Source organism: Chrysochloris asiatica, unplaced genomic scaffold (genome assembly GCF_000296735.1).
Source record: "Chrysochloris asiatica unplaced genomic scaffold, ChrAsi1.0 scaffold00129, whole genome shotgun sequence".
Taxonomy (NCBI): domain Eukaryota; kingdom Metazoa; phylum Chordata; class Mammalia; order Afrosoricida; family Chrysochloridae; genus Chrysochloris; species Chrysochloris asiatica.
In genome coordinates this window covers 3,045,802-3,068,576 of record NW_006408647.1, presented here as the reverse complement: position 1 = coordinate 3,068,576, position 22,775 = coordinate 3,045,802, and the positions used below count along the sequence as shown (strand labels likewise).

The 22,775-nt window shown below is 36.4% G+C and overlaps 1 protein-coding gene across 1 annotated transcript in view; it reads right to left on the bottom strand.

Annotated features, from left to right (window-relative positions):
* Nucleotides 1–22,775, bottom strand: part of CFI (complement factor I) — a 68,726-nt gene that overhangs the window by 29,486 nt on the left and 16,465 nt on the right. The window contains exons 5-9 of the mRNA XM_006869340.1: nucleotides 17,158–17,327; nucleotides 14,317–14,430; nucleotides 13,348–13,458; nucleotides 6,024–6,047; nucleotides 3,039–3,074 (exon numbers count right to left, since the gene is read on the bottom strand). Coding sequence (XP_006869402.1) covers nucleotides 3,039–3,074; nucleotides 6,024–6,047; nucleotides 13,348–13,458; nucleotides 14,317–14,430; nucleotides 17,158–17,327 — 455 coding nt within the window. The remainder of the gene's footprint in view (nucleotides 1–3,038; nucleotides 3,075–6,023; nucleotides 6,048–13,347; nucleotides 13,459–14,316; nucleotides 14,431–17,157; nucleotides 17,328–22,775) is intronic.

Here is a 22,775-nt window from a genome sequence, read left to right as displayed (position 1 = left end):
TTCAGTCTTTAGTGTTTAATTCATCAAATCTGTTCTTCAGATGACCTCTAAATTCAGGTGGGATAAATTCAATGTCATATTTTGGCTCTCGTACACTTGTTTTCATTTTCTTCAGCTTCAGTTTGAATTTGCATATCAGTAATTGATGGTTTGTTCTACAGTCTGCCCCTGGCCTTGATTTCACTGATGATATGGAGCTTTTCCATCTTTTCTTTCCACAGATGTAGTCAATTTTATTTCTATGTGCTCCATCCTGTGAGGTCCATGTGTATCGTCGTCTGTTATGCTGTCTAAAGAAGGTATTTGAAATTAACAAATCATTTGTCTTGCAGAAATCTATCATTCATTCTCCAGCATCATTTCTATCACCAAGTCCAAAATTTCCAACTACTGGTCCTTCCTCTTTGCTTCCAACCTTTCCATTCCAATCACCAGTAATGAGCTATACATCTTGATTGCATGTTTGATTGATTTCAGATAGAAGAAGTTAGTAGAATTCTTCTATTTCAATTTCACTGGCTTTAGTGGTTGATGCATAGATTTGAATAATAGTGTTATTAACTGGGCTTCCCTGTAGGCACATGGATATTATCCTATTACTTATAGCATTGTACCTCATGACTGATCTGGATAAGTTCTTTTTGACAATGAACGCAACACCATTCCTCTTCAATTGGTCATTCCCTGCATAGGAAACCATGTGGTTGTCAGATTCAAAATGGCCAATACCAGTCCATTTCAGCTCACTAATGCCTAAGATATCTATGTTGATGCATTCCATTTCATTTTTGACAACTTCCAATTTTCCCAGATTCATACTTCGTACATTCCATATTCTGATTTTCAATGGATGTTTACAGAGGTTTCTCTTCATTTTGAGTTGTGGCCCATCAGCAAATGAAGGTTCTGTGTGCTTTTCTCCCACGAACTTAACTCTATTCACGTCATCCTGGTCAACTCTACTTTGAGGAGGCATTTTTTTCCCCAGTCGCATTCCGAGTGCTTCCCACCTTCCGGTCTTGTATCTGACAATGTTTCTCTGCTATTCATAGAGTTTTCAGTGACTAGCAATTCGGAAGTAGTTTTTCACTCTTTCTTCCTAGTCTGTCTTTGTCTGGAAGCTCATCTGAAACCTGTCCACCATGGGTGACCCTGCTGGTTATTTAAAATACTGGTGGCATAGCCCTCAGAATCACAGCAACTCAATTCACCACAGCACGAGAGACAGATGAGTTTTAAGTTACCCAAAGTTACTTAACTAATAAATAACTGAGTCAGTATTTAGTGAAGATTGGTCTGATCTGAAAGCTCTTATCAGCTTCTACATTCACAGGACACAGACTTGCTGTTATAATGGTTAAAAGTATTGTGAAAGAACAGGTTAATGCAATTAATTTTGATTTTTTATTCCTTTTTATTTCAAACTGGATGCCAGGGGTCATGTTTGAAATCTGATTGTTTTTGGCAAGTCTGACTTGGAAAATCTCATAACAAACAGTAAAAACCTTATGTATTATACAGTGTTATTTTCACTTCAAAATTAGCCATAAGAAAGAACTTGTTTCTTAAAATCAATGATCAAGAAACATTTATGCTGAAGTTTGATGAGACCTGGGGACTCCTATGCCCACGGACAAGGACACAGCCATGGAAGGCTAGAGCTGAGAGTGAAGCATCCTGCTGATATGAAGTGAGTGAAGATTCACAAGAACAACCACACTTGCGGATAGTACCAATTTGACCTAGCTTCGATGGCTTGATGATCAGAACTTGACTAAAGGAAGATTTAAAAAAAACAATTTTTTGATAAAGGAAACAAGTGTAAATTGCTACAACTTGATGAACTTGACCTATACTTATGGATGTAGTAGCTCAAAATACCAATTGAGAGGGAAGGAATCGTCACGTCAAGTATCAATCCTATTCCCTCTGTATACAGGGTACATAAGGATGGGCAACTTAGACATTGGCTACTTAAAATAAGGGGGCTAACAAGGCATGAAGTGACTGGCTTACAAGTTTTCAAGAGGGAGTTTAGTTTAAGAGTGTTCGGGGGAAGATAGAGTCCCCACTGAATAGTTTTCATCTTGTCTAGACAGGTCTGGTGAAAAGCAATGGGGATAAGATTCTTGTGATTCAATTGTAAGTAACTGTTATTATGACTAATTGCAACTGTCACAAATGTAAATGTGGACTTTTTGTAGCAAAATGGAGGAGTAGTTAATCTTACAGTTCAGAAACAGAGGATCCTAGAACCATCATAGGAGAAGAGCATGAGTGGAATATGGGACCCTATCCTTACGTAAGGAATAGTTACCAGCAACACTAGAGATGGAGGCAGAGATAAGGATATGGAGAGAGAGAGAGAGCAGCTGAGGACTCGACTTATGGAAAGAGAGAGACTAAGAGCTGGTGGCCAGGAGGCAGGCTTGCAGAATGTGCCCTTTGAGTGTTTAAATTATTATGTATTCCTGAGTATACTTCCCCACCCTCCAAAAAAACTACAGAGGTAATGGAAGTGAAATCTGTTCAATGATGATGCACGGAGGAGATTGCAATCATTGCATTGAAACGATGGTGTAAAACCAATGTTTTCCCAGGTAAACTATCACTCAATTCATAATAAAAACAAAAACTAAAAAAAGCATTTATGCTTGTTTCTCTTAAAAGTGGAATAGAAAGAAGAATAATGTTACTTTTTTCCAACTTAATTGATATAAAAGTTAATTATTGCTTAAATTTACAAGGGGGCTTCAAAAAGTTCATAGTATAATGGAATTAACAGATAATGGGTTGTTTGATGATGCATGGAGGGGAATGTAATCATTGTAATGTGTAATCATTGCAATGAAATGAAATACAATAGGATGAATGTAAAACTGGTGTTCTCCCCGTAAACTCACATAATTCACAATAAAAACTAAAAAAAAAAAAAAAAAGATAATGGAAATTTCCCAGGAACACACACACACACACAATATTAAAATTTTAACTTAAATCTGTGAGTCACTATAGTAAAGAAATATAATTTAACTTACCTGCATTCATATCAGCTGTCAAGATTTCCATTTCTTCTGCAATAAAGCAAAAACTTCCAATGTTTAAAGTTATGTTTCTAGTAAAATTAAATCATTAAGTGATTTAAACTTTGATAATACTTCTGTTTCAAACTTGTTCTTTCTTTAAAAAGAACTGTGCAAAATCCTCAAGGCACATTGTCTTATTTTATTTCTATCAATAGGAAATACCTGGAAACTCTTGCTGGCACAAACTGGAGGAGTCTATTGGTGTAAATGAGTGGTGAGGCTCATGGTACCTCAGTTTCCTGCATTCAGAGCAAGCAAAAATTATGTGTCCAGAGAAGGATGCCTCTCTTTTAGCTGTTTGCATTTACAAGGCCTTAGTATCCCTTGGTGGCACAAACAGTAAAGCATTCCACTTTTAACTGAAAAGTTGATGGTTGTAACCCATCCATAGGTGCTTTGGAAGAAAGATTTGGTGATCTGCTTCTAAAGGTCATATTCTTGAAAACTATGTGGAGTGGAGTTCTACTTTGCAACCAGGGCTTCAAACTATTTTGAAACACTTCTGTCATGGCTAATGAAAACAAAGGCAATGTAGACATTGCAAAGTAACCAAATCTCTTGTGAGTTAGATTTTAACTTGAATCCTGGTGGTCCAGTGGTTAACTTCTGGACTTCTAAGTGCAAATTGGAGCTTCAAGCCCACCAGCCACTCCATGAGAGAAAGATGTGGCAATCTGCTTCTGTAAAGATTTGTTGTTGTTAAGTGCTATTGAGTCAATTTCGACTCACAGTGATCCTGTACAGAGTTTCTGAGGAACAGCTGGTGGGTTTGAAATGCTGAGCCTATAGTGCCACACCAAGAGTCCATTGGAAATCCTATGGGATAGTTCTGCTCTGTCCTATCGGGTCACTATGAATCAGAATCAACTTGACAGAAACAGTATCCCACTCAAAGATGGTGGCCAACTATGTTCAAATCGGAGTGGTTTGTCACCGTCTTTGGTGACAATTGTTGTTGTTGTTGTTAAGTGCCGTCGAGTCGGTTCCGACCCATTGCGACCCTGTACAGGGTTTCCGAGGGTGTAAATCTTTACGGGAGTAGAAAGCCTCATCTTTCTCCCGCGGAGCAGCTGGTGACAATAACCGCTGCTTATTTCTTACTGGGTCAAAATCCAATGAACAAGAAATTTATTTGCTATTCAGTGTCTATACTGCCCTTGTTTCCATCAGCCATGTCTGAACTGTTTTGAATCAATTCATAGTTCTGTCTGCCACACATGGAGTCTCCATGGGTCAAAATAGACTAGGTGGCAACCGTGTGGTTTTGTTGTTGCTTATTTGTTTGATTTTTATAGAAGGAATAGTTACCAGCACTGACTGAGTCTTGAGCTGACATTTAAAAAGTCACCTCTCTAGATGTTTTTTGACAAAAGGAGGGGAGTGATTGATTTTGCAGCCCAGGAGTGGAGGTCCTTGGGACCACCAAGTGAGAAGAGTGGAGAGCAGGGCCCTACCCAGAAAGGCAGTGACGCTAGGGATGGAGACAGAGACGATGACGTGGAGAGATGGAGCAGCTGGGGACTCTGGACTCAGGGAGGGAGAGGGGCTGTGTGCTGACGACCAAATGGCAGGTTTGCAGGGTATACCCTTTGGTTATTTGATGATGCATGGAGGGGATTGTAATCATTGCAATGAAATGAAATATGATAGGATGAATGTAAAGCTAATGTTCCCCATGTAAACTATCACATAATTCACAATAAAAACTTGAAAAAAAAAAAAAAAAAGATATGCTCACAAAATAACCAAACACATTGGATAGGAATTCATACAAACAAAATGATGTAAACATTAAAACATATTTCAATGGTTTCCAATGGTGAAAGGAGACTAGGAGTGAGATGTAAAGATAAAGTAGAATTAAAAAGTAAAACAAGAAAGGGGCTGGGTTTGAACCAATGATGATAATGTACAATAAGCTAAGGAGTATGAGTAACTCAACCCCTTTGTCCGAGGTACAACTAGGAAGGAAGAAAAGGAAGGAGTGGAGGAAAGGAGGAAAAAAGGTAGGGAGAGAAATGCAGAAAGGAAAAAAACCCAACAACTTTGGAGGATAAAATAATGAGAAGGGCAGGATACTGAGAAGTCATTAAGAATTTAGGGCAAGGAGTGATCTTGATCATGGATTGCCTCAAAAATCCTGGGAGGACTATGAGTTTTCAGACTGAGGATTTGAATCATTTTATGTGGATAATAAAGAAAAAGGTGACCCCAAATAACTAGACAGGGTCACTATGAGTTGGAACCAACTTGACTGCACTTAACAACAACACAATGAAGAGCTAGAGGATCTAAGGACATTTTGCTTACATAACTAAATAAGAAAATATCTCTTATGAAAAGTTTTCTCTGGTGGCAAGTTCTTCTGACGTTGCTTTGAAACTGAGGATAAATTAAAGAGGAGAAGGGCATTACGCAAAGGAGAAATGTACAGAGAAGTGTCTTTTTGCTGGTTATTTGGTCTGCAGGGTTTTTGGAGGGGAGTGAAAGAATGGGGGGTATCATATTGTGAAAATATAAAAACCACTGTGTCTAAACTAATGTTAAAACCAAGTTATTGGTAACACATGGTCACATCACCAAAGTCAATATTTACGTTAAAATATAAGAAGACAAGCGTACCTTTGTTTTGCTTCAATTCTGCAATAGCCCAAGAATGTAATAAAAGTTTTACCTTGTTCCTCAGGTTCAAGGCCTAAAAATACAAACAAAAACAAGAAATCAAAAATTGACTTCAGCAAAAGATGGTTTTATTTGAGTAAAAATAAAAAGTACACAGTACTCTACATACAAGGATTCATGGAAAAGTAGAATTAAGAGATAATAAAAAATTTCCATAAACTTTTTGAAGCCCTCTCGTGTATCAGAAAATCTGTAGCACCTAAATCTTGTTTTCAATATTGTAATATAAATTTTCTATTATAAAAATAGATTTACCTTGAATTTTAGGATGTCCAGCTTCTAAAACCAAAACACACACACACAAAAATCACTATAACAAAGATATCGTTTTCATTGAATAAAATTTATACAAATTATTAATATATCAAAAGATGGTATAGCAACTCAATGTTTGCAAAAAGATCAACATCAACCACAGAATAAAGCCACCTTTATGTTCTTTTTTGTACTGCATAGCAGATTTTCCACCTTGGAATTAAATATACACCAACATCATCACTAAGGGTATCATTTCAATTATAGTGAAGAAAAGAAATTATTATTTTAGATATATTTGAACAACTATCCAATAGGAAACCTATAATACAGGTGTGTAAAATGTATAACCATTTTTAATTTATATTACTAAAAAAATCAATTAAATGAAAATATAATCCAAACTTCTCTTAATTTAGTGACTCTGAATGGCCATTTAAAGTAGAGGTAGATGATATATTAATATATTTATTTTACATCTCTACTCTCACTTGTTGTTGTTGTTGTTGTTGTGTGCCATTGAGTTGGTACCGACCCATAGCACAGCAGAACGAAACACTGCCAGATCCTGGACAACCTCACTATTATTGCCATGCTTGAGTCCATTGATACTGCCACTAGGCCAATCCATCTTGTCTGTCAGTTTGTCGTACTGTGGTGACTTGTGAGTTGCTATAATTCTGAAAGCTATGCCACTAGTATTTTAAATAACTAGCAGGGTCATCCATGGTGGACAGGTTTCAGATGAGCTTCCAGACAGAGACAGAGTAGGAAGAAAGAGTGACAAACTACTTCTGAATCTTTAGTCACTGAAAACCTTATGAATAGCAGAGAAACACTCACTTGCTCTCCCTTAAATCCAAACCCAAGTCACTTGCCTTTAGTCGATTCCAACTTATAGTAACCATATGGGATAGAGTAGAACTGCCCCATAGGATTTTCAAGACTAAATCTCTACAAAGCCTCCTGTCCCACCTTTCTCCTGAGAATCGTCTGGTGGGCTTGAATCACTGACCCTTCAGTTAACCACTGTGCAAGCACTTAACCACTGTGCAAGGAGGGCACCTTGCCCTTCTAGACAGGGAGAACATTTAGAATCATTGCTAAAATACAAATGGTGGTACCCATCCTAAAGAAGGGTAAACTAAAGTTATAAGGACAGTTAACTACATTTTTTATATGAATTCAAGAAACTGACGTTAAAGTTTATGTTGTGGACAATTTCTTATGGTAGAATTTTTTTTTTTTTTTTCTGGTTAAGACCCATATTCCTTGGCTTTAAACTTTGAGTTTTGAATCTGAAGGAAGAGGAGGAGGAGTTAGAAGGAAGAAAGAAGAGAAGGTGGAGGAAAAGACACCCCAAAACAAGTAAAATCAAACAGGCAAAAGCCATGGTTTACCACCATGTTCCTTGAAAAAATATTCTTTCTTCATCTCTTTAATAAAAAAGTTCATGGTATAATGGAATTAAGAGATAATGGGTTGTTCAATTATTTGAACTGACTTTAGAGATCCAGTGAGTGTGTGATTCTCACCCAAGATGGTATCCACTTGGATGAAATATATGGTAGGTCCCCTAGAGAAATGGGTGAGATTCTGTCTTAAGGACTTCTGCTTTAATCTAAAGAGCACATTCTAGGGTTCCTATTTTCTTTCCTTTGTGTGACACTATGAGATTGCTTTGTACCTTCACTCCAAATAAACTGCTTTCTTTGAGTATTTAATGAAAGAGGCCTTCAATAGTTACTCTGAGAAATGTTAATACACATTGGTCCATTTGAAAAGTGCATTTTAAAAAATGTTTATTTTGATAGGCATAACAAGGTCATAAAAAGAAACAAATTATTCTAAATTGCTTTCTCTGAAAATCTGGTGAAGAATGCAAAAAACAGTTTGATTTTTACCTATGGATGGTACTATTAAATTAGATAATAATATTTTTTTCATGTAACTCATTCTGATTTGGTTTAATGATAAATAGATGCTTATGCATTAGGCAGTGGTACTGTGGGATAAAGCATTGGTCTGCAAGGTCAGTTTGAACCACAAGGTTGTTTGTTCAAATTCACCAGCTGCTCCTTGGAAACCCTATACAGGGTTGCTCTGAGTAGGAACCAACTCAACAGCACTTAACAATAAAAACAACAATATTATAAGGAATTAATGAAATGAATTCATTTTGACCAAATGTTTGTGTATTTATCACAACCTTGAAAGTGAAATATTTTCACTTTCAAGTTTAAGTTAGATATTAACTTAAGTTAGATATTATACAATTTAAGGTAAAGAGGTAATTTTTTCTTAAAATGGAACTAGTAGTACTGGAGGCATGGGACAAATCCAGAATGACAGATAAATGGCTAAAGAGCTTTTTTGTTTTTGTTTTTTATCCTTGTCAGTATAAATGAAAGCAAAGGAACCTGTTTACAAAGAGAATAGTAATCCTAAAGCCAAAGTCAATTCCGACTCATAACAATCCTAAAGGACAGAGTAGACCTTCAGAGGATTTCTGAGACTATAAATCTTTACAGAAGCACACTGCCCATCTTTCTCTCATGGAGCAGCTAATGGGTTTGAGCTGCTGACATTTTGGCAACAGGCCAATGCTTAATCTAATGTCCTAATGTATCACCAGAAACAGGGAAACTAGTTGGCTATCTTTTATCTTTTAAAATATTGTGAGTTTATGAAAATGAGCTAGAATGACTAATTCTTGTCCTTGAATGTGAAACTTGGGTTTCTAGTCTCTGAGGCCATCTAGCCCTAGACAAATGTTTGAAGAGTCCTGCCCTACTCAGTGTAGACAGTTCAAGAAATCATGAAGGAATAAATTTAGATTGGGGAAAATGGTAAAGTTTGACTGAAAACTTAGAATTTTTCAACAACTATTATTTCAGCAGTAATTATATTTTGTGGCATATAGATAATTTCAAGATCTTTAGCTAATTTGGGTAGTAAACTAACTTAAATATTCATTACAATTTACATTCATATATTTTTGTTTTGGAGTCCTGGCGTGGCATTGTAGGATAAAGCACTGGACCACAAGGTCGGATTGAATCACAAGTTTAGTGGTTCAAACTCACCAGCTGCTCCTTAGAAACCCTATAAAGGGTCACTATGAGTCAGACCCGACTCAATGGTATTAACAACAATTTTTGTTTTATTGACTGTGTTGATTTTTGCTATTATAAAGGATTATGAGAGATACAATGGAAACAAAAACAAACATATTCACCGCCAGAGTCAATTCGAACCGATAGTGACCCTATAGAAGAGAGTGGGACTGCTCTTGAGAGTTTCTGAGACTATAAATCTTCACGGGAGTGGGTAGCTTCATCTTTTCCCCTCAGAGCAGCTAGTAAGCTTCAACTGCTGACCTTGCCATTAGTAGCCCAATGCTTATCCCACAACACCATCAGTGCGTCTGTATACAACAGGATGATGCATAAAAGATTTATTAAAAGGCATTTATTTGGAATGGTCAAAGTTTTATCTGTCTAAAGTTTAATAGTTTAAGGATTTTAGGAATTTTGTTGTTAAATAGCATATGAAACAAAAATTAGTTTTTTTAAATCATTAAAGTAAGTATCAGTAATTTCTTTGATGACTGGTTTGAAGAGGTAATTCATCCTTTCTGCAACCCACTTCAAAGGTAAGGGTAGATTCCCAAATCAAACCAAGCTGCAATGTTTTTGAAATAAGCTTAGGTTACTGTTCTTGCATGGAGGAGATTGCAAAGATTGAGATGAAACAAAGTGTATGATTTGTTGAATGTAAAGCTGATGATCTTGTTGTAAACACAACTCATAATAAAAAGGTCAAAAACAAAAGCTAAGGTTTTTACTTTTAAGATCTGTAAATAAGTTAAGTGTCATTTCTTGGTGACTGCTGATAAACTCCTGACAATTTGAAACTTCATGAAAAGTTACAAAATATTTTTCCTGAACTGATTTGAAGGCACTTAACAACAACAGGTTGCATGAAACATGTTGTTGCATCAACTGATTCATTCTCTTTTGAGTTAAAAATTTATTTGTTAGATGTTATTTTTTTCTTCATGTCTTTTCCTAATATTAGATGACAGACACATGATACTATATCATAATTTTAGTTATTTTAATTTCTAATTGGTCACAACTTTATTTCTTTTGAATCTAGCAACATAAAAACCAGTGAGTTTAATTAGGAGAACTACTCCACTTACCTTTAGTGCTTAATTTAAATGTTTAGAGATTTGATAGTCTTGGCATATGGTATTATGTCTCAAGATTATTATATTTGAAGCTTTTTAAAAATAAGGTTATTATGTTTAGAGATACTTTTGTCTAATGTTCCTTTTGATTTTAAATATATTTTATTTGCCTTTGCATTAGTTCTGTAGAATTAACATGCATGTGAAAGCTAGACAATGAATAAGGAAGATCAAAGAAGAAGTGGTGCCTTTTAATTACAGTGTTAGTGAATAACATTAGATATACCATGGACTGCCATAAGATTGAACAAATTTGTGTTGGAAGCAGTACAGCCAGAATGCTCCTCAGAAGTGAGGATGGTGGGACTTTGTCTCATGTACTTTGGATCTGTCATCAGGAGGGACCAGTTCATGGCATGGAGAAGGACATCATGATTGCTAAAGTAGAGGATCAGTGAAAAAAAGGAAAACTTCTTTTTTAAATTTGTATAGCGGCTTCAACAATGGCTTCAAACATAGCAACGATTGTGAGGATAGTGCAGGACTAGGCAGTGCTTTGTTTTCATGTACATAGGGTCACTAAAAGTTGAATGCAACTCAATGGCACCTAACAACAATGAAATATTTCCATCTGACATTCCTTTTGACTTTAAATGGACTTTATTTGGCTTTGCATTAATTTTCATCACATCTTTCACTTAAAAAATATACTATTGAGTTCATCATGACCATATTAGGTTTTGTCATTTAGACTTTTGCTTTGCTGCCTTGCTGAAATGGTTAACCAAAATATTCTAGTAGAATGATGGTTATATTGGTTTTATGAAAAGACTGTTATTGTGAGCCATCTTACTAGACTGTGTGGAGCTGTAGCACAAGCTCTGGACAGCTCACCACAATGGTAGTGGTTAAAACCCATCAGTTGCTCTTTGGAAACCCTATACAGGGCCACTGTGAGTCAGAACTGACTCAGCGGTACTTAACAACAACAACAGTGTAGGTGACAGGGGTTCACAGATTGTGTTTGACCCAAAATTGTGAGGAACACAGAAATTAAGACTGAATAGAGTACTATCAACACACACGGAAGCAGCAGTCAAGAAATCAAATGACGTATTGCATTAAGCAAATCTGTCGCACAAGAACATTTTAAAGTGTTGAAGAGCAAAGATGTCAGCTTGAGGACTAAGGTGCACCTGACCCAAGTCATGGTATTTTCAATGGTCTCATATGCATGAGAAATTTGTACAGTGAATAAGAAAGATCTTAGAAGAATTGATGCTTTTGAGTTATGGTGTTGGAGGAGAATATTGAAAGTGCCATGGGCTGCCAAAAGAACCAATAGATCCATTTTGGAAGAAGTGCAGCCAGAGTGCTCCTTGGACGCCAAGATGGCCCAACTTCGTCTCTCATACTTCGGACATATTGTCAGGAGGGACCAGTCGCTGGAAAAGGATATCATGGTTTTTTATTTATTTATTTATTTATTAAATGTTTTTATTTTGGATTGAGTGAAAGTTTACAGGGCACATCATCAGCTTCACATTCAACCATTCATATAGCTTGTTTCATTACATTGATTATTATCCCCTCCATATATCATCAGTTAACAGTGTTTCTCTCTATCCTCTTTAGCATTTTTTTGGGAGGTGGGGGTGGGGGGGAAGGGATATCATGTTTGATAAGGTGGAGTGTCAGAGAAAAAGAGGAAGACCCCCAGAGAGATGGATTGGCCAAGTGGCAGCATCGATGGACTCAAGTGTGGCAATGATGGTGAGGTTGGCCCAGAATTGGGCTGTGTTTCATTCTGCTGTGCATAGGGTCACTATGAGTCGGTACCGACTCGATGACACCTAACAACAACAACAACAACAACAACAACAAAAACAACAACAACAATACACTACCAATTAAGTGAATCACTTATATGAACTAGGATATCTTCTACAGATGGACTTGAGCTCCCACTTTAAGATTTGTAGTCTAACCACAGACCATCCAGTTCTTACAATGTTTCCCTGTTCCATACTTACCTTTATAAATTAATCACGGAGGACTGGGTGCTATGTAAAGTGGGGTAAGGAATTAGGTTGGGGCCTGGCTATTAAAAATGACAAGGTTTTAAAAGTTTATTCTAAAACGAACAGTCATCTAAAGGAACCATCAATCAGTCCATGCAGATTAAAGCACACAACCAACGTGTGACAAATGAATTTGAAATAAAATCCATGATTAGCGCTTAAAATCTAAAGCGCTTGACTTATGGAAGGCTGCAGTCTATAGCAGGGGTCCTAACTTCATTTTGAGTCATGATAAAAGTTTAGATACCATTGAGTTATTTCTGATTGTTAAACCAGCAATAGGACTATAGTTAGACAAGTCTAAGGACTTCTGGTGTGGCGCCATAGGGTCAGCACTGGACTGTGAACCACAAGTTTGGCAGTTCAAACCCACTAGCTGCTCCTCAGAAACTCTAGATAGGGCCTCTATGAGTTGGAATCAAGTCGACAACACTTAACAGCAACAACATAGGTAGCAGAGTGACTTACCTATTGGGCTGCTAACCACAGGTCAGCAGTTTGAATCTACCAGCCTCTCTGTGGGAGACTTTCTGCATATATACATATATATACACATATATGGTGTGTGTATATAAATATGCATGATAAAATATTATATATGTGTGTGTATATATGTACATATATAATATTTTTATCATTAGAGATGTATATATCTCTAGGTGAAATGACACGATGTCTGAAATTTGCTTTCAAATACTCCAACAAACAAACAAAAATAAAAAATGCAAGTATGGTGGAGGATAGATAAACAAGACGAGCAAAAGAGTCATTGTTGAAGCTGTGGGATGAGTGCACAGGGGTTAATTCTACTAGTCTGTCTGCTTTTATGTATGTAGGAATATTTTTCTAATAAAAAGTAACAAAATAAGTAAATATTTACTAAATGAAAATATGAGAAAGTGAATGTTCCATGCTTCACCAAATGTCCATACAGTAGTACTCTCATGGCTTCATTCTCTTATGGTCACTTAAATTATAATTTACCTAAGATGTTTCAGCATTCTTGGATCTAATAATGAAAAAAGGTGGCAAAAACCTTTTAAATTACCTTCACAGCCAACCTCATCTTCTCCGGTGATACAGTCGACCTCCCCATTGCATTTGTTCTCTTTTGGAATACACACACCTGATCTACAATGGAAACTTTCACCTTGACACTCTGTGAAAACATAAATAGGAATGGTTGTTTTCATTTCTTAAAATTGAATGAGGTGCAATGTTAAAATGCAATGGTAATGCTTTTACTTTTTTAGTCAGAAAGACTACAGCCTTCGGTATGGGTAACACCTTAATGTAAAGAAAACTTTAAAATCCCCACAACTGGACCAATCAATTACATCAGAATAAATGGAGAAAAGATTAATGTTATTAATGATTTCATTTTACCTGGATCTACAATTAACACTCATGGAAGCAGCAGTCAAGAAATCAAATGACGTATTGCATTGGGCAAATATGCTGCAGAAGACCTCCTAAAAGGGTTAAGGATCAAAGATGTCATTTTGAGGACTAAGGTGTGCCTGACTCAACTCATGGTATTTTCAATCACCTCATATGTGATTGAAAACGGGACATGTTAAGGCTGGACAATAAATAAGGAAGACTGAAGAAGAATCAATGCATTTGAATTATAGTGTTGGTAAAGAATATTGAATATACCTTGGACTGCCAGAAATAAAAAACAAATCTATCTTGAAAGAAGTACAACCATAATACTCCTTGGAAGCAAGGATGACGAGAGTTTGTCTCACATAATTTGGACATGTGATCAGGAGGGCCCAGTCCCCAGAGAAAGACATCATGTTCAATAAAGTAAATGGGCGAAAAAGAGGAAGACCCTCAATGAGATGAATTGTTGACACAGTGTCTGCAACAATAATAAGTGTGATGATGGCACAGGCAGTGTTGTACATAAGGTCTCTAAGAGTCAGAACCTACTCAACAGCTTCTAACAACTACTAGCAAGTGAGAAAAAAAAAATGCATTGGGGGAATCTGAAAACTACATTTATCTCTACCTTTACAACACAACTCATCGCTTTGGTCTCCACAGTCATTGAGACCATCACAGGCCTTCTTCAGAGGAATGTGCTTCCCATTCACACAGTGAAAGGAGTTCTTTGGTGCAGAATCTGTAAAGCAAAAATAATCTTGGTGAAATTTATTTACAGCTGTGCCATGACGATCTTATCATGTCTTTCGAATAAAGGTGTTGTTAAGATAAAATCGGAGTCCTGGTGTAGCATGGTGTTGATGTGTTGAGCTGCAATGTTAGTTTGAACCACAAGGTCGGTGGTTCAAGCTCACCAGCTGCTCCTCAGAAACCCTATACAGGTCACTATTGGTCAGAACAGACTTGACAGCACTTAACAACAACAACAAGAAGATAAAAGCAGGCCTTAAAAAATGATATAAAATATATTGGTAGTGTCAACATAGTAAGGAACCCTGTTGGCACAGAAGTTAAAATGCTAACCCAACCAACCAGCTAGTCCATAGAAGAAAGATGTGGCTATCTGCTTATGTAAAGGTTACCACCTTGGAAATCCCATTGGGTATTTCTATGATGTCTTGCAGGGTTGTTATGAGTCAGAATTGACTAGGCAGCAACGGGTTTGGTTTGGTTTGTCAACATAGTGTATCTGGTTAATAAGGAGTATAAATGCCAAAGCTAGGTTTTGGAGGCCCTTTTATCATCTCTGACAACGAGTATTTATTGTGTAAGTCAGCCCTTGCTGAGATACAGGGTTTAGGATCAAGAATAGAATGGTTATGTATTCCTGAGTGCTTCAGTGTACATCCAAAAAAACCCCATAAAACCCAGAGGGAATGGAAGCAAATGTTGTTGAATTATGATACATGGAGGGGATTGTAATCATTGCAATGAAATGAAATACGATAGGATGAATGTAAAACTGATGTTCTCCCATGTAAACTATCACTCAATTCACAATAAAAACTTAAAAAAAAAAAAAAAAAGGAATACTTCCTGGACATCGGCAAACAAACCAATTCCTTTTACGCTACTACACTAATCTGCAATCCCATTCCAAGACATACTTTAGCAGTATCATTTACATTTTTTTTTTCTAATTGTGGAAAATACGCATAACAAAATATTCACAAATTTTACCATTTTTAAATGTACAATTTGGTGACATTAAATATATTCACCATGTCATATAACCATCACAACTATCCATTTTCAAATGTTTTTCATTCCTCTAAACAGAGCTCTGTGGGTTAATGAAATGCACTTAAAAGTCGGTTTGAAATGCAAGGTCAACAGTTCAAATTCACCAGTTGCTCCTCAGAAACCCTATGTAGGATTGCTATGGGTGGGAACCGACTTAATGGCACTTAATAACAACAAACAGAAACTCAGTCCCCTTTCATTAACAACTTTCTATTTCCCTCTCTCCTCAGTCCTTGTTAACCACATCTTTTACCTCTATACATTTGGGTATTCTAAGTAATTCATGTAAGTGAGGTCATACAATATTTGTCTTTTTTGTGTGTGACTTATTTCACTCAGCATAATGTTTCCAAGTTTCATCCATGTTGTAGCATGTATCAGAATTTAAGACTGTATGACTGAATAATACTTCATTATATATATATATATATATATATATATATCACGTTTTATAAATACATTCATCTGTTGATGGGCACTTGGTTGTTTCTACCTTTTGGCTGCTGTGAATATCACTACAGTGAATATTGATGTGCAAGTATCTGTTTGAGTTCCTGCTTTCATTTCTTTTGGGTATATACCTAGGAGTGGAATTTCTGAATCACATGGTAATTCTATGTTTAACTTTTTGAGTAATACTATTTCCCACAGTGGCAGCTGTACCATTTGACTTTCCCACCAGTAAAGGATGAAAGATCCATTTACCCATATCCTCTTTAACACTTTTTATTATATATTTTTCTGATCATAGCTTTCTTAATGGAGGTGGTCGTATTTCATTGTGGTTTTGATATACATCTCTCGAATGATGAATGATTCTGTGGCATTGTGGGTTAATGCGCCACACTGCAAAGTCGTTTGAACTGCAAGGTCAGTGGTTCAAGCTCACCAGCTGCTCCTCGGAAACCCTATACAGGGTCGTTATGGGTCGGAACCAACTCGACGGCACTTCACAACAACAACAATGATTAATGATAAGGAGTATCTTTTAATATGTTTATTGATCTTTTTTATTTCTTCGGAGAAATGCACATTTAAGTCCTTAGCCCATTGTTAAGTTGTCTATTTTTGTTATTGTTGAGTTGTAAGAAGTATTCTTGTTTTTTAGATATTAAACCCTTATCAGATATATGGTTACCAAATATATTCTCCAATTCTGTGGGTTGTCGCTTAGCTATTTAGATTTTAATGATGCTTTTTAGCGTTGAAACGGGAAGGACATGACTTTAGTCTTTAGCACCACATACAAAACTAGAATATTCTCTTGCCAAGATGGAGAAGCAAAGTGGCAATGATTTCCTGAAAACTGAGGCACTGACATGGTTACATAAACATTTTAAAGGAGTGTGTGTAATCTGGGCCTTTCAAAATAGATGCTGAGAGTTCTGCTGATGCTCAATTGACTGACAATTCAGGTGTTCCAGAAAGTAAAGGAGAGTCTGTTAACTTTGCTATTCATAAAAGAATCTGACAAGAAGTAATTTTAGTAACAAAAGGTACAATAAGGGTAAAATACTAATTTAGCTTCTAAAACTTAAAATATGAGAGAGGCCTTATTGTGTTCTCTGTGTCTGAGTATCAATTATTGGTTTGTTTACTAATAGCTTGGTGTGAAGCAAACATCTTTGAAGACAGGAAAACATCAGGCAAGTACTCCACTAACCTGTGGTGTTCTCTGTGTAACACACTACGCCAGCTAAATCCCGGTTCTGGGCAGTTCTGCTCTTAGTAAAAGTACATTCAGCCAAACTGGTCTCTAGTCCTTGGCAGTGTACATGCAGGCAGTCAGTGGCATTTATATCTCCAAAGCTTCTTTGAGTATCAAGAGCACCTCTGCAAATAAAATAAATGAAACATTAAGTTGGGATACTTAGTATTTTGCATTTATAAACTCTCTGTAGGAGGTTAGAGACTACAGTAATTTCCCCTCATTTTCTACATATAAATTACAGATTGCACAAGATACTTAAATTCCTTGAGCCTCAATTTTTCAAAAATACAACCACCTCACTGAGTTTTGTGAAGATTAACTAAAATTATCAATTTAAATTGGCTAGCCAGATTTCCAATAGCAAAAAGATGGAAACCATCTAAATGTTCATCAATGGAAGAATGGATAAACACACTATGATGCATATACATAGTAGAATACTAGGCAATGTTTAAGAATAACCATGAATCTGCGGCATACCTCATAACATGGATGAACCTTGAAGGCATTATGATGAGTGAAATAACTCAATCACAAAAGGACAAATATTTCATGAGACCACTATCATAAAATGTTTTCAGACAAAAATAAACATTCTTTGATGGTTGCCAGGAATGAGAAAGGAAGGGAGGACAAATTACTGACTAGTGGGTAGATATGTGTAAACTTGGGGGAAGGGGAAGGCAATATACAGTAACAGAGAGGTCAGCACAAAATAACCAAAGCAAGGGAAGACTCTGGGAGGCATGTAAGAATTAAAGGCAACAGAGGTAAATGCTATTATATACACAGTCCTGTAATAACTGTGATCTATAAGCAGATGCACGAATAGACTAAAGGCTAAATGGATGTAGGAGGTAGAGTGGGAGTATACCCGTGAATATATACATGTGTTTGACAAAGGGTGTTTGTATATGTGTATTTACCTTTGCTGCAAATATATGCATGAATGTGATGGAGCAGTCAGGGGGCAAAGTTATGAAAACTTCTTAGACATAATCAACCACCTTGAGGGAAAGAGTCACTGGGCCTGGGGGCTTAGGATCATGCTCTTAGAGGACTCCAAGTTCAACTGGCATAACTTAGTCCACAGAGAGAATGTTCTACATCTTTTGGTAAGTAGCAACTGGAGTCATAAAAGCATGTAAACAGAAGAGTGAAATGAAAAATTCAAAGATGCATGGAAACAATTAGTCCAGTGGACTACTGTACCACATGACCATCAATCTCCACAATTCTGAAACTCAGAGAACTAGATGGTACCCTGATACTACTATCAACTACTCTGAAAGAGATCAAAAGGGCACATTCGGAGATAAACATAGAACAAAACTCAAAATTATAAAAGACCAGGCTTACTGGTTGGATAGAGACTTGTGGACCTCCGAGATGAATCACCCTTCAAATCTGAAACTGAACTCACCTCTCCCTGCTCAATTTTTAGCCAAACAATAGACAGTTCTATAAGGGGAACACAAATTGAAACCTTTCAACAAACTAATGCAACTCTGGAGGCTCTCATTCATCTCTGTCAAGAAATTTGGAAGACAGACTTTGTGCAGCAGACTTGCTTAATACAATGCATCAATTGACTGGAAGAGATCTATATCTGTGCCCGGTCCAAAGAGAAGTGACCCAATGGATGTGGAAATCATTGAACAATATCATTAATATCACATGCAATTAAAATTTTGATAATTCAAAAATTGCTGCAACAGTACATTGACAAGGAATTGCCAGAAACTCAAGCCAGATTCAGAAGAGGACATGGAATGAGGAATATCATTGCTGAAGTCCAATGGATCTTGCCTGAAAACAGAGAATACCAGAAAGATGTGCACCTGTGCTTTATTGACTATGCAAAGGCTTTCTACTGTGGGGATCATAACAAGCTATGGATAACATTTTGAAGAATGGTTTTTCCAGAACACTTGGTTGTGCTCATGAGGAACCTGTACTTGAACAAAGAGGCAGTCGTTCAAACAGAACAAGGCGATCCTGAATGGTTTTAAATCAGGAAAGGTGTGTGCCAGGGATGTATTCTTTCACCATACTTATTCAATATGTATGCTGAGTAAATAATCTGAGACGCTGGATATATGAAGAAGATATATATCAGGATTGGAGGAAGACTCATTAACAGCCTGAGATATGTAGATGATATGATCTTGCTTACTGAAAGCAAAGAGGACTTAAAATACTGATGAAGATCAAAGGCTACAACCTTCAGTATAGATTTCATCTCAATGTAAAGAAAACAAAAGTCCTTACAACTAGACCAATAGATAACATCATGAAAATCAGAGAAAAGATTATACTTGTTAAGGACTTCATTTTGCTTGGATCTACAATCAACACTCATGGAAGCAGCAGTCAAGAAATTAAATGATGCATTGTATTAAGCAAGTCTGCTGCACAAGACCTCTTCAAAGTGTTCAAGAGCAAAAATGTCAGTTTGAGGACTAAGGTGCACCTGACTCAAGGTATGGTATTTTCCGTTGTCTCATATGCATATGAAAGTTGGACAATGAATAAAGAAGGCCATAGAAAAATTGATGCATTTGAGTTATGGTATTGGAGAAGAGTATTGTAAGTATGATGGACTGCCAGAAGAACAAACAAATCTATTTTGGAGGAAGTACAGATAGAATGCTCCTTAGAAACCAGGTTGATGAGACTATGTCTCTCATACTTCAGACATTATCAGGAGGGACCAGTCCCTAGATTAGGACAGTATGCTTGGTAAAGTGGAGGGTAAGCAATTAAGAGGAAGACCCTCAATGAGATAGATTGACACAGTGGCATCATCAATGGGTTTAACTGTAACTCTTAACTTAAGAGTGTTTCATTCTCTTATTCATAGGGTTTCTGTGAGTTGGAACCATCTTGACTGTGCCTAACAACAACCCAAGAGAAAGACTAACCCTAGGGAGACACATACATTTTAGAATAATTAACCATTTGAGATCAAAAAGGTCACATTTACCCAAGGACAAAGTTCAGAAGAGTGGGATAGAAGGAGGAATGCAAACAGGAAACACGGGGTGGAATGGCATAAGTGATGTTACTTTATGGGAATTGAAACAAATGACATAACACAAAATGTGCATGGATTACTGAGCAGAAAACTGATCTATTCTGGACACCTTTGCCCAATTCACAATGAGAAGTAAAATAAATATATAGATAAGTAAGTAAATAGACTAGCCAGGGTTCAAACATGGCAAGTACTCAGTAAATGCTGGTTTTTCCTCCACCTGCTTTTGTTAAGGAGAAATGTGTCTTCCTCATTCCTGTTTCCTTCCAATCTGAGATGTGTCATTCCCAGACTCTCTCCTTTTCTTCAGCTATGCTTTTTTTCAGGGAAAGGGATAGATTAATGTGATCAGGCAATATGGAACCCTTGCTGTAAGACTTATCTAGCTGCCCCATAATTGCCTAGGATCTGGAAGGTTATATTGGTTTAATTTTAGTTAGTCCATTTTATTTTTACATGGTTAATCTTTAAATTTAAAAATAAAGTGATACTTTGGCCTCAATCTCAATTTGTCCAGAATTTGTCCAGGAAAGATGCCATCTCAATGACCCAGTAGTCTAAAAAAGATGAGTTGTAGTAAATGGTGATATGTAGTGAATGGACTGATATTGGCCATTTTGAATTGGACTATGCTGGGAATGACAAATTGAAGAGGAATGGCATTGAATTAATCATCAAAAAGAACACTTAAAGATCTGTTTTAAAGTATAATACTGTCTGTGACAGGATAATATTCATATGCCTACAAGGAAGAGAAGTTAATACCACTATTATTCAAATTTACACACACCACTGAATACAATGATGATGAAGTCGAAGAATTCTACAACTTCTTCAATCTGAAATTGATAAAAAATGCAATTATGGTGCATTGATAATTAATGGTGAATGGAATACAAAGGTTGGAAAGAAATAGGAAGGATCTGTGATTGGAAAATATGGCCTTGGAGATAAATTTGATGCTGAATACTGCATTATAGAATTTTTCAAGACCAATGACTTACTCAATGCAAATGCCCTTTTTTAGCACCATAAAAGGTGATTATATACATGCATCTCACCTCATGGAATACACAGAAATCAGATTGACTACAACTGTGGAAAGAAATAGGGGAGAAGCTCAATATCATCAGCTAAAAGAATGCCAGAGGCAGACCATCAGAATGAAGCTAAAGAAAATTAAAACAAGTTCATGAGAGCTAAGATATGACTTTGAGTATATCTTACCTGAAGATAGAGACCATCTCAATAACAGATTTTTTGTATTAGACAATAGCCAAAAACCAGAAGAGTTGTGGGATGATATGAAAAACATCATACAGGAAGAAAACAAAAGTTCATTAAGAAGAGAAGAAACAAGAAAAAGACCAAAATGGATGTCAGAAGAGAGTTGCTCTCCAGCATAGAGATGCTAAAGCAAATGGAAGAAATGAGGAGGCAAAACAGTTGAACAGAAAATTTCAAAGCTTGAGAAGACAAAGTCCACTATCATAATAAAATGAACAAAAATAATGCATATTATTTTATTGAATTAGAAAAACAAAAAGGAAGAACATGTTCAGCATTTCTCAAGCTGAAATAACTGATGATAAAATGCAAGCCACATGTTGCCGTACTGAAGGATTCAGTGTGCAAAATATTGAATGATGCAGAATGCATCAAAAGATGGAAAGTATACACAGAATCACTGTACCAAAAAGAATGAATGCTCAGCCATTTCAAGTGGTAACACATAATCAAGAATCAATGGTACTGAAGGAAGTAGTCCAAGCTTCACTAAAGGCATTGGTAAAAAACACGGCTCTAAGAATTGATGGACATTTTCTGTGCAAGTCATAAACAATAAACAGGTTCTACTCAGTTGTCATTTCTAAATAATAATAATAATTGATGGAATACAAGTTGAAATCTTTCAATAAACTGAGTAACATTGCAGGTGCTCATTCATCTATACAAAAGAATTCGGAAGATAGCCCTCTGACCAACTAATTGGAAGAGATCCATATTTATGTCCATTCCAAAGATGTGACCCAATGGAATGCACAAATTGTCTAATAATATCATTAATATCACATACAAGTAAAGTTTTACTGAAGATAAGTTAAAAATGGCTGCAACAGTATGTCAGGGAGTTTCTCTGCCACAAATTCAAACCAGATTCAGAAGAGGACGTGAAATGCAGAACTTCATTGCAGTCATCAAACAGATCTTGGTTGAAAGCAGAGACTATCAGAAAGGTATTTATTAACCACACAAAAGCATTTGACTGTGTGGTTCATAAAAACTATGGATAAAACTAGAAAGAATGGGAATTCCAGAACACTAAATTGTGCTCATGAGGAACCTGTGCATAGACCAGTTGTCTGAACAGAACAAGGGGATACTGAGTGGTTTAAAATAAGGAAAAGTGTGCACCAGGGTTGTATCCTTTCACCATACTTATTCATTCTACATGCTGTGCAATATATCTGAGAAGACAGATTATATGAAGAACAATGTAGCATCAGAATTGGGAGGAAGGTTCATTTATAAT